The sequence below is a fragment of the Ctenopharyngodon idella genome, chromosome 7, assembly GCF_019924925.1.
Source record: "Ctenopharyngodon idella isolate HZGC_01 chromosome 7, HZGC01, whole genome shotgun sequence".
Classification (NCBI taxonomy): domain Eukaryota; kingdom Metazoa; phylum Chordata; class Actinopteri; order Cypriniformes; family Xenocyprididae; genus Ctenopharyngodon; species Ctenopharyngodon idella.
The window spans coordinates 12,233,732-12,246,090 of record NC_067226.1 but is presented as its reverse complement, the minus strand read 5'-3'; the positions used below and the strand labels follow the sequence as shown (position 1 = coordinate 12,246,090).

The window sequence follows — 12,359 nt, the reverse complement described above, 5'->3', positions numbered from 1 at the left end:
CAAAATTAACAATCTAAAAAGAGCCGAGATCATAAATAACTAGCAAGAGGTCTGCATTGTTTGGAAAGTAAGATGTTTAAAGCATTTTTTTGAAACAAATAGTCCACTTGACAGAGATATAAACAGAGAGATACCACTGTTAGTTGTTATTTATTGATTTTTTTCTTTTTACAAGTCAATGATTTTTAAAGTAAAATATCAACAAAAAAAAAAAAAAAAAAAAATGTTAAAATGACAATAATTTGTAATAAAAGCCCCTGTCTATTTTCATCTCATTCCTAAGGTACTAGTAAATTACTTAAGTTAAAAAAGGCTCCAGCTTTGCATTTTGTGTGTGTGTGTTCACAGGACCACAACACACAGAGTGACAAACAATACATTCATAAAGGGGTAGTTCACACAAAAATGAAAATTACATCATCATTTACTCACCCTCATGTCATTCAAAAATGGTGAGACTTACTTTCTTCTGTGGAACATTAAGAGGATATTTAGAGAAACATCTAAGAATATATATATATTTTTGTCCATACAATAGAATCAATGGTCACCAAAACTGTTTGGTTACCAACATTCTTCAAAATATAATCTTTTGTGTTCCGCAGAAGAAAGTCATACAAGTTTGGAAGGACATAAGGATGACTAAATGATAAGTGACAATTTTAATTTTTATTCACTATCCCTTAACAAAATGTTAGAATACAGGAAGTCAATGGCATTGTATCTTTAAAACAATTAAATGGAATATGGAATCCCATATTCCATCCTAGCTGAAATGATTTTGGATGAGTTCCTGTCGAACTCTCAGAGCCTCTGGGTCGACAGTGTCAGTGGAATCGATATCCTCCCCGGATTGGTCAGTGGCCTCAGTCCTCTCAAAAGTCCAAGCATCAAGGCCAGACTGCAGGGAAATGTTATGTAGCACACAACAGGCCTGGATGATATGGGAGCATTTCTCTGGGGAATACTGCAAGTAACCCTTTGCCCCATCCAGGCACCGGAAACGTGTCTGAATGGCTCTGAACGTGCGGTCCACAATCTCGTGTGTCGTTGTGTGGGCCAGGTTATAGCGGTAGTCAGCAGGAGACTCCGGACTCTGCACTGGAGTCATCAGCCACTTCTTTAGAGGGTAACGGTTGTCACCTGGAGGCCAGAAACAGAGAACACACTGACATTTACACATGTAAATACCTTAGAATTCTTTGGGAATGTCAAGAAAAAAGTCACCACTGCAATCAAATGGGTATGGGTCTCACCTAAAATCCAGCCTTCGTCATTGTCTTGCTCTTCAAACAGCTTTGCCACACTGGACTGCTTGAAGACAGCTCTGTCGGTCAGACTACCCGGCCAATGTGTCTCAGCACTCAGCAGCAGTCCTCTGGCATCGCATACTAATTGGCAATTGATTGAGTGAAATCCTTTTTTATTTACATAAGAAGAATCATCTGCATTGGGAGCTTTAATGGCTATGTGTGCACAGTCCACTACTCCCATGACATTGGGAATCCCTGCTATTCGGTAAAACTCCTCTTTAGACTGCTGCCTGGTGGCCTCATCCCTAGTGAAGCCAATAAACTCTGGTGCTTTCTCAATCAGAGCTTTAGTAACGTTAGAAACACAACGACTCATGGAGGCCTGGCTGATGCCAATTGCATCTCCCATCTTGCTCTGGAAGGACCCTGTTGTGTAGAATCCCAGCGCTGCAAGTATCTGAACATCTGGGCTGATGGCTCGTGACCTCTGTGTCCGTCTCAACAAGCTGTCCTTTAGAAGTTCCACCAGGTAATAAATGAACTCACGTGGGAAGCCAAATGTTGTCAGCAGAAATTCATCCGACACTGTCTCGATATCAAATCGATCTAGTGTTTTGTGCCCACGACCATGCAGTAGCAGGTCACAGTCTAGAATTGCAATAGAGATTGCCATTGCACACACTCAGGTGGACCTAGGTGGATAAATGGCACATGTGAATGTCATGCAATGCCATGCCCATAACTAAACCATCATACACCCAAATACACTAGGCTGCTTTTTAATGATATATATGAATTAACATAAGCACTCCATAGAAAAACAATTGGTATGAGAACGAAACGTGCTAAATGTTTCTGCATGCACCGCTGCATTGATGTGTGGCTGCTAAAACAAACCTAGAGCCTATCCATTCCAAATCATATATTTTTATAACGGCATTTGTCTCAATTAATCTGAGTTGGTTATATAATCCAGTTTGTAGCCTGGTAACGAGCACAGTACAGTATTTTACACAAAACCGAACGCCATTAACTCTTGATATAAATTATCTATAAATTATCTCACGGTGAACAAATCATCTATCTATTCGATAGGCACAAAAGTAGATGAAACAGTCAGATGTGTAAAATGAATTAAATGTTACCAGCAGCGGTGATTGTTTGTGTCCGCCGACATTGAAATGTGACGTCACGGCCACAACATATTTCCTGTTCATAATCTGCACTTTCGATATTTGTATTTGTTATTTTTTTTTTTTACAAAACATTAAGAGCAGGTCGATGGATATTAAAATATAACATATTATTTGTGCCATTATAACAATTGCATACAGTCATTAGATGTATTTAACCACATTTCACTAAATACCGAAAGTGGTGTCGTTGAATCGGTACAGGCAACACGTCATTCCTGACCTAGCCAAACAAGCAAAATAAACAGAAATGGGGCGCCCGTCAGTGTGTGATGTTGTGGTGCTGCGATGTGATTAATTGAAAATACAGGATCGTTTAGGCTGTATTTTATCGCTTCACACAATCTGCCACGGTGTATTGCACCGTTAACGTCATACTCTACGTGTTAACAGTTGAATCTCCACTCTGTGATGAGCTGTAAGTATGTGCGCGTGTTTTGCTAAGGTGTTAGCATTGACTGCACAGACATACAGATTATTATAAACAACTTTAGATGTTTGGCTGTCAGAAACAAATGGCGAGTCTGCTGTTTTCGAATCTCTACTCGGTTGAACTCAGTGTCAGTTGACATTGATTGTTATAAAGGTGTTTTTGAAGAGACGAGTGTTGTTGTTGTTGTTATTGTTTTCTATTGAGTACATGTTTAAATGCTTAGAGGCGAGCTGTCATAGAGACGCGACAGTGATAATGACACTAAGACGTCAGTGAATTCGTTTATTAAGGTAGGATGGTGCGAAAGATGACCCCTACCACCACCGCCATATTTCTTTTTTGTTTTGACCATACATGGCACAAAATCCCAGCTCAACACATTTGATAAACGTCTAACGTTATGCTCTTCTTCATTTTTTTCATGTCATCTGAATATCAACATTTTTAGTCAGTTTTGAGGTTAAGTGATCTCATTTTATGTCTCTGGAAGGTATTGATCTATGTTGAATATCAAAGTTTCATGTCTTTGTTAATGAGGGATTTGTGGATGTTTTTAATGTTTTTAGACTTTGTGAAGTAAAAGAAATACTGTTTTTACTTTAATGTGAAAATATAATTCTGCCCTCAGAATTGGCATAGAAGGCACTAGTGGCATATTATTATAATGTAATAATGTAATAACATATAATATAGTGTTTATTCTATAATTGCATGAGTTAGAGAGGTACATTTCAGACATATTCGCTATTAATAAAACCTAAAGGATAACTTAGTGAAATCATTCAGTGTTGTTATTGACATCTTCAGTTAAAATATGGGCAATTAAAAATGTATTCATGTGCCTGTATATAAGTAATAGAATAAATGTACTTTTTAGTTGAGTGTCTTTTGCTGAGATTCTGCTGTCTGTCATCAGTTATTCAAATGTTCAACTAAATTGTCAAAATACAATTTTAAATAGAATAGATGATTTAGTAATTTACATTAATGACAAATAAGAATGGTAGCAAAAGTCATTTATGCATTCTGTAAAAGTTTACCTGTAGGGGGCTTCTTGTTCCCGGCTTGGAGTAAGTTGGCCTCATTGAATAATTCCTATTTATTTGCTTTGATAGCACTTTGGCTGATAAATCGTCATCTTGTAGATGTTGTATCTACATATGTTATGATTTTAAAATATTTTATAATTTTAAAAATAAATGTACATTGTTCTTAAGGGGGCCATCCTACTAAATGACTTGACTTTCAATTATCTGTGTTATATACCTTTTCAGTTATTGTGCTACTATTTGTAAAGTATTTGCTACTATTTGTCTTTTGTATGTATGCCTTAGGCTTATGCGACAATGGATAGTGATCTGAGCCCACAGGACAAGAAAGACTTGGATAAATTCATCAAATTCTTTGCCTTGAAGGTGACAAAACAATACTAAGGTTTTGTTGCATCCATGAAATCTGGTATCCCAGTTGACAGGGTGATGATGTCCTTTGCTTTACCTGTGTGTCTTTCAGACGGTGCAGGTTATAGTTCAAGCCCGACTTGGAGAGAAGATCAGCACTTGCTCATCTTCATCACCGACAGGTTCAGACTGGGTAAGACACGTTCAGGATGCTCCTTATACAATGGGCCCTGTTTTTTTTACATCATGAACTATCATAAACTCTCTGTGTCTGTGTGTGTCTTTATGTTCTCTCAGTTTAATCTGGCAATAAAAGACATCCCTGAGGTAACTCATGAGGCAAAAAAAGCTCTTGCTGGACAGCTGCCTGGCATCGGCCGATCCATGTGTGTGGAGATCTCCCTCAAAACCTCAGAGGTCTAGTCTTTGTTTTAGTTCACCGTCTATATAATAACAGTATCTTGATAAACATGAAACAAAACGTTTAAACTGCATAACTCAAAGAGATTTTTACTTGAGTATTAATGAGTTTTGTTTACCCATGCAGGGAGACTCCATGGAGCTGGAGACATGGTGTTTGGAAATGAATGAAAAGTAAGCATACTCGGATCCCCTACACTGCTGTCAACTGCTCTGTGTATATATTGGTACTTTCTAAACATATACCATGACATAACTAGGGTTTGCATTTTTTTTCCAGGTGTGATAAGGACATAAAAGTGTCCTATACAGTTTATAATCGGCTGTCTCTGCTGCTCAAGTCTTTACTAGCCATCACAAGGGTGACACCTGCTTACAAGCTTTCACGTAAACAAGGCCATGATTATGTCATACTCTACAGGTACTCAACACACTTTCTTCTATGCTCCACAAAGCCCCATAATACCTAATACATGATTTCATGCAGGGAAAATGTGTACAATCAGATCTTGATATAGTTCTTTACACTGTTATTGAACTGAATTGAATCAACACTGAAGTGAATAAATTACACTATTGCTGTCTGTAGAGCTGCTTATAGCTGAATTAAGCTTGTTTCATAATTTGATGAACTTTGCATTATTATCGAACTAAACTGAATCAACACTAACTGATTTGAGCTGAATAATGACAACTGAGTTAGTTTCATAACTAATGAATGTTGCAAAATTAACACTTTTGAACTAAATTTAATCAGTATTGAACTAAATTGAGCTGAATAATGATACTTTTTACAGCTGCTTTTCATATGAAATTGTATTTGTTTAATAATTAAAGAACTTTGCAACATTAATACTGTTATTTTCTTGTTTATTACTGTGAAGCTGCTTGGAAACAATCTGTATTGTATAAAGCGCTATATAAATAAATGAATTGATTTGACATTATCTTAATCTTAATATCTCTTTGATAGGATCTATTTTGGAGATGTCCAGCTGACAGGTCTCGGGGAAGGTAATTCTGTGAGGAGCTCACTTCAAAATACTAATAAGGGACATGGAGAGCTGTGTATTTGTTCATATTCTTCATGTCTCTCTGCAGGGTTCCAGTCAGTGCGAGTGGGTGTTGTAGGCACTCCTATAGGCACCATCACTTTGTCCTGTGCATATCGCACTAATTTGGCCCTCATGTCTTCAAGGTATACATTACGGCTTCCCGTATACAATACATTTAAAAGATTGGACTTTCTGGTTATTGTAGTTTTGTGCAAGATGTTGTCTTTGTGTTTTTTCACAGGCAGTTTGAGAGGACAGGCCCCATCATGGGTATCATCATTGATCATTTTGTGGAGCGTCCCTTCACTAATATGGCACACATGCATCCTTGCAGTTACAGGTGCGTAAAAATCATAGTCACACTATAGATACACTATACTAGCCTTTTTAACAATGTTTAAATGTGTTTGTTATTTCTGTTTTTTCGAGATGAGTTGGAATTAAACTGTCAATACCAGTGGTTCACTTCAACATACTTATAGTACAGAGATTCAAAATGATAACTCTGCTCCTTAACCTCTGGTCTCATACCACCTCTTTTCTCATTTCTCTCTCTTAGAGCACCTGGAGAAGATGAGGGAGGGACTTATGCAGGAATAGAAGACTCTCAGGAGGTGTGCACCACGTCCTTTTCCACCTCACCACCATCACAGGTAATGCCGTCACTATCACCTACTCCTGTCCCATCAAAAGTAACCCTTTACCACCATCCTTGTACAGGTCAAGCCTTAATACAGGTGCAGTGCAGCCTGTCATTAAGAGATTAACTGTTAAACTCTCTTAATGGATAAGCTGTTTTCATTCATGAGTCTTCAGTAGTTCCGTGATGAACAGGTCTCATTCTTATGATTTTTTTTTTGTATTCCTCCAGTCATGAATATGATCTGAGATTGCTGTGTAGTAAAAACCTATTCTTAAGTATTTTCTTCATTATTTTCCACTGTGTTTGGTTAGACTTGTGTCTTTATTTGTGTTTATTGTTAACTAAAACTAGTAAAAAAAATTCAGGAATAAAAAAAAAAAACTTAAAGTTAAAAACTTGGAAACTAAGTTGAAATAATAAAATTACTAAAACTGAAATAAAACTAAATTAAAGTGAAATAGAATTTTTTTTTAAACTAATAAAACAGACAAAAACACAAAATGACTATAAATGTAAAATTAAAATGAAAGTATAAAAATAAAAGCTATTTCAAAATATTAATAAATATTAAAATAGTATAGAATATGAATAATACTAAAATAACACTGGTCTTGCTATACTATGTAGTATTACAGGGTGAAGAAGACTAATGTTAAGAAAGTCAGTATCGGCCATTCGTGTGGCCATGGCATCAGATTCTCTCTCCCCTTTTATGTGGTAGTGCTTTCATTTCTGTTGCCCTTGTTTTTCTTCCTTTCTCTCTTTCTTTCTTTCTTTCTGTGTGCATGTAGTGTGTGTGTACTGTAAGTAAGGCACATTTTAAGACACCTAAGCCGGCTCTGATGGCCACACTGAAGGTTCCCCTCGTGGGGCTTGGCATCTCACAGCAAGTGAGTCCAGTGTGTGTGTGTAAGTGTGTGTACACGCATGCAGCTGGTAGATTAATTACAAAGTGTGTGTGTGGCCTGGCCCAGTAACCTATACTCCCACTGCTTACCTTTCATAACCTTGTATAACCTTTTAATTAAGAGAGTTATACAGTAATACCCACCCAAGAAATTGTTTGAATTCTGCAATCACTGCTGCTTTCTCCTTGAGCTCACCTGCCTGCTGTTTGAAGCATTATTGTGTTTGCTCTGACCACTTCTCTGTTCCCTTCTGCTCTCTGCTCTGCAGTGAGGTTTATACAGGACCGGACTTTAAAAGGGCTCTTAATCTGACATTTGACTCCTATTGTGACGTGAATCTCACTCTTTCTCTCAGCTGTACAGCTCTCGTCTGTCATATCAGACTCCTGCCCTGGGAACTGTGGATTTGTGCCATCCTACGGCTTGTACTGCTGCTGCACATCCTCACCAGGTACGGCCCACACATATGCAGAGGCCCCACCCTCTCTGTCCTAACTTCATGCCTTTCATCCTCTCTGATGTTGACCAGCTGCTGGGAATTACTTGCACCTGTCTTCAGAATTGTGTGTGTGTGTGTATGTTTGTGTGTCATTGTGCCCTGACCGAGGTGGCCATGTGTGTGTTTCTCTACCTAATCAGATGGTCGTGCCGGGTAAAGAAGGTGGAGTCCCGCAGGTGCCGGCTCAACCTAATCATGGCACTGCAGCTGAGCATGGTCGTATCCCATCATGCCCCACTGGACAGTCCCCTCAGCCAGCACCACCCACATCCTGTAGCAGGTAAGATCGTGAAGAGATTCTATTTAATACTGATTTTTTTAATTTTTCAATTCAGTAAATTTTGATTCCGTGTGTGTTTGTGGTAGCGAGGTGAAGACTGTGTCCCCCTCTGATGCTTTAGAGACAACCTTTACCAGGAAAGTTGGAGCTTTCGTCAACAAAGCCACCACTCAGGTTAGAATACACTTATAATTTATAATAACTTTCAGAACAAACATTACATCATCAGTTAATGTATATTGAAATTGTTTATATGTTCTCATATAAATCCCTTATCTTTTTACATGAACTACTGATTTGTTAAGCAAAGAATTACCATTCAAAATGTTAGGGTCTGTGAGGTCATTTATTGTTTTTGAAAGAAGTCTCTTATGCTCACCAAGGCTGAATTTAATAAAAAAAATATATATAAAAAAAATATTATTACAATTTAAAATAACTGTTTTCTATTTTAATATATTTTAAAATGCAGTTTATTCCTGTGACGGCAAAGCTGAATTTTCAGCATCATTACTGCAGTCTTCAGTCACAAGATCCTTCATAAATCTTTCTGATATGCTGATTTGATGCTCAAGAAACATTTATTATTATTATCAATGTTAAAAACAGTTTTGCTGTCTAAATATTTTTGTGGAAACTCTGATACTTTTTTTTCCAGAATACTTTGATGAATAGAAAGATCTGAAGAACAGCGTTTATTTGAAATACAAATCATTTGTAACATTAAAAATGCCAGTCAATTTAATTCAACCTTGCTGAATAAAAGTATTAATTTCTTTTTTTAATATTCATAAGCCAATACTTGCTAATAACGTATATAATAAGTATATAATATATAAAATGTTACTGATAAGTGCAGCATACACAAAGAACAAAGTCACTTCATGTTCAGTGGGAGGTAAACATTTTGATTTGTTTATTTCTTTGATAGGGATAATGCATGTTAATGAACATTAGTATAAAATACAAAATGTAAACAAGCTGGATTTATAGCAACATTGCTAATTTACATCCGTAGTCCCTAGGCAGGTACACACAAGGACACATACCCCAAACACATTATTTAAAATACATTATTTAAAAATGTTTACACATCTGGTTCTACATAAGCCACTTATTTAAGGTGATCTTTAAAAGTGTAACATGTAGAACACTGTCTTACTGACCGTGGTAAGCTATTCCAATAAATACTCCCTATTACAGACAATGCTTTTTGTCCAAAAGTTGTTCGCATTTATGGCACCTCGCAAATTCCTCTAATGATAGACCTAGTACCAGTGCCACAATCTGTCCACTTTTTTTTATAAATTAATTTAACAAAGTTGGGGCAAGCCCATGCCAGACCTTAAAAATGCAATGTTTTTGTGAACATGTGTTACTCCAGGTGACGACAAACAGTCTGGATCTTCCTTTTGCTGCGTTCGCTCCAAGAGTCTATGACCTGGAGGAGAATGACCCAATGGTATTGAAGCCAAAAAACACCCATACTTATTATATAATGCAGATTAAGCGAACCCACTACATATCTTTAGCGTGCAGCTGCATCCTCCACTGTCTCCTCATGTTTTTCTCTGTTTGCAGGTGCACCCTCCTCCATCTCCGGCCCCTTCATCTCCTTTGCAAGGCAGCCTGCACTCAAACAGCTCGAGCCACAGCGGAGGACAGCCACAGGAGGACTTTGTCATGGTTGACTTTGTAGGTTTACCACCACATAATAAAAAAAAAGTTATCAAGATCTACTTTCATCTACAGATATTGAGATCTTAATTACAGCAAGCACATTGAAAGGCACAGTATTAGCAAAACATTGAGTGAATGGTGGACTGGTCAGAATCATTAGAGAAATGGATACTGGTAGGCATTTTATTGTTTTTGATTACTCATTTGAGAGGTTTGACAGCAGAAGGAAGTTTATCAAGCCCTTGACAGAGCATCTAGAGATCCAGACAAGACAATTATTCATCTGAAAAGAAGCTTAGACTCTAACCTGAGAAAAAGCTCCAGATTGATGTTTAATAAATCTAAAGAAGACTTTACTCGTCTTTACTTTTATTTCATAAATACAGTGTTAAATGATGCAGTATCCCTTACCAAATGGACGTCTTTGAAGCTAGTTGATGTTGCCTCAGAAAGGCCCAAAGCAGCTTGATCATGTTATTTTTTAAGTCTGTTTATGCATGACAGAGCATAACTGATTTGATCAGAGCTCTAGTATTGAGCTAAGAATCAATACAAATGTTAGAGAAAGAAAACGAAAAAAGACTATCTTGTTTAGCGTGGGCAGCTAAGACATGAGAATTGGACTCCAAAACCAATTGTGTAAACAAGCAAGTATTGATTATCTTATTTAGTCAAACCGTCTAAGAAGTAAGTAAGGTAATAGGCAGATATGGTTCATAATGTGTTTAAAGGCCAGTTCTGTCTTTATGTGTGCCAAACAGAAACCAGCATTCTCTAAGGATGACCTTCTGCCAATGGATCTGGGCACTTTCTATAGAGAGTTTCAAAACCCTCCTCAACTCGCAAGCCTGTCCATCGATGTCAGCGCTCAGTCTATGGCTGAGGACTTGGTGAGAAACAAACATATATTCACGTCACAGCACATACTGAACATTTTTGCAGTCTAAATGGGACAGGATGACCTTTAAAGCAAGAGAATATACATAAAATAGAGACAGAGTGTTCATATAGGTATGATTACATTACAGGGATTTTTAAGCAACAAACCAGGCTTGCTGTTAAAATCTTAATGTAAAAATTTAATTGTGTTGATAATAAAATTAAGAACTATTAAATAATTGCAAGTATTATTTATGTGTAGGGTGACTGATTCATTATATTCATGTTGTAGTATGATGTTTTAACATCTGTAACATTGTGATGTGTTTATAGTTAAATGTTTGGTGAACGTATTTTTGCAGGACTCTCTTCCAGAGAAACTGGCCATTTATGAGAAGAACATTGATGAGTTTGATGCGTTTGTAGACACCCTACAATAGAACAGAACAGAGATTGCATCCTTCACAACCTCTCTACTCGTCCTGCTTCCTTCACTGAGGCATCTTTCATCGGATGTCTTCATTAACCATGTTTTGTGTCAATTTTACCATGTGCAATGGTCTATGAAGAGAATCATCATTAAGGAAAAAAGTGAACTGAGGTACAGCATAAGATGAATCCACTGGCTTGGTGACAGACAGCATCTGTTAAAGGAAGAGCAACATTAATTCTCCCACCCTTATATTTATTAAGATAGCAGAACTGTGTAAGTAATGCTCACTGTAATGAATGTATAAACCTGTACCAGCCTTTATTTTTGTTTTGCTCATCATGACAACACATCCAGCACACCGACTAGTCACTGACACACATTTCTGTCACTGTACCAGTGACACTATCTGAAGTCTTTACAACATCAATGTGAAGGAAAATACGAGCATAGGTCCAGTTTTGTTTTAGACGCTTACACATGAACGACACTACAGTGAACATTGACAACAGTGAATTGTGAGTCTGTGTCTGCCTACCTGCTTCCTGTAAATTCATTTTACCTTAACTTTTCATCCTTTCTTTAATTAGGGACAGTTTATCATTACTACTTGTCAGGTCTTTGAATGGTGAGCAATGTTTCTTTTTTTTTTTTTAAAGCTTATGTTGGCAAGTCAGGAGCTGGACCTTCTTTAATTATTTTAAGTGTCTTCTTTTTCCCCCTCACTTTGTTAATATGGCATGTAAATGTTGTGTAATAAACTGATTTATTTCACACAGCCTGGTTTTTTTTCTCTCCTATAACCTGAACTTGTCAAAAAAAAAAAAAAAAAAAAAAAAACTGCGTCTCCTTGAGGCAAACTTTGGAGTTCCATTAGCTAATGAATATATATGTGAGCTCGACGTCCGTCCAATAGGATGGCGAAGGTTTGGCTTATGAATATGTATTAGGGTGCGTTACTGGAAGGCTATCAAGGAACGTCAGCATTGGCTATGTTAAAATTCATGAGTGCAATAGCACAAACACGCCTACATCCATATTAGGATAAATCCAGTGTTGTTTTGACAGCGGTTGTGAAATGTTTTTCTATCGTCCAGTTGTCTGAACACCCTTATGTAAAGGAGACTGCAGTCTTCCTTCCTTCGGATTTCAAACGCCTAAGTAAGTTTTAGTTACTTTTCATAACTTCGGGTTACGTAACTTGGTAAACGTACACTTGGTAAGTCACGTACTAGATTATATTTTTTTATAGTAATAGCCTACGTGCTGTGTAGGTCGTGCTCACC

The 12,359-nt window shown here is 37.2% G+C and overlaps 2 protein-coding genes across 3 annotated transcripts; one reads left to right on the top strand and one right to left on the bottom strand.

Annotated features, from left to right (window-relative positions):
• Positions 1–134: 134 nt before the first annotated feature.
• harbi1 (harbinger transposase derived 1) lies at positions 135–2,487 on the bottom strand. The gene is made up of 3 exons (XM_051898721.1): positions 2,399–2,487; positions 1,257–1,945; positions 135–1,143 (listed from the first exon to the last, which is right to left on the bottom strand). The coding sequence occupies exons 2-3, from the start codon at positions 1,924–1,926 to the stop codon at positions 767–769; spliced, it is 1,047 nt and encodes a 348-aa protein (XP_051754681.1). The 5' UTR covers positions 1,927–1,945; positions 2,399–2,487; the 3' UTR covers positions 135–766.
• Positions 2,488–2,644: 157 nt separating this feature from the next.
• Positions 2,645–11,847, top strand: atg13 (ATG13 autophagy related 13 homolog (S. cerevisiae)). 2 transcript variants are annotated; one of them, XM_051898714.1, is made up of 18 exons: positions 2,645–2,864; positions 4,214–4,294; positions 4,392–4,472; positions 4,577–4,696; positions 4,827–4,873; positions 4,980–5,120; positions 5,673–5,713; positions 5,801–5,897; positions 5,996–6,094; positions 6,314–6,407; positions 7,189–7,287; positions 7,661–7,756; positions 7,945–8,084; positions 8,171–8,258; positions 9,469–9,546; positions 9,666–9,779; positions 10,526–10,654; positions 11,006–11,847. In XM_051898714.1, the coding sequence occupies exons 2-18, from the start codon at positions 4,226–4,228 to the stop codon at positions 11,081–11,083; spliced, it is 1,611 nt and encodes a 536-aa protein (XP_051754674.1). In that variant the 5' UTR covers positions 2,645–2,864; positions 4,214–4,225; the 3' UTR covers positions 11,084–11,847. The 2 variants fall into 2 exon arrangements, with proteins under 2 accessions (XP_051754674.1, XP_051754675.1); XM_051898715.1 differs by lacking the exon at positions 7,189–7,287.
• Positions 11,848–12,359: the final 512 nt, after the last annotated feature.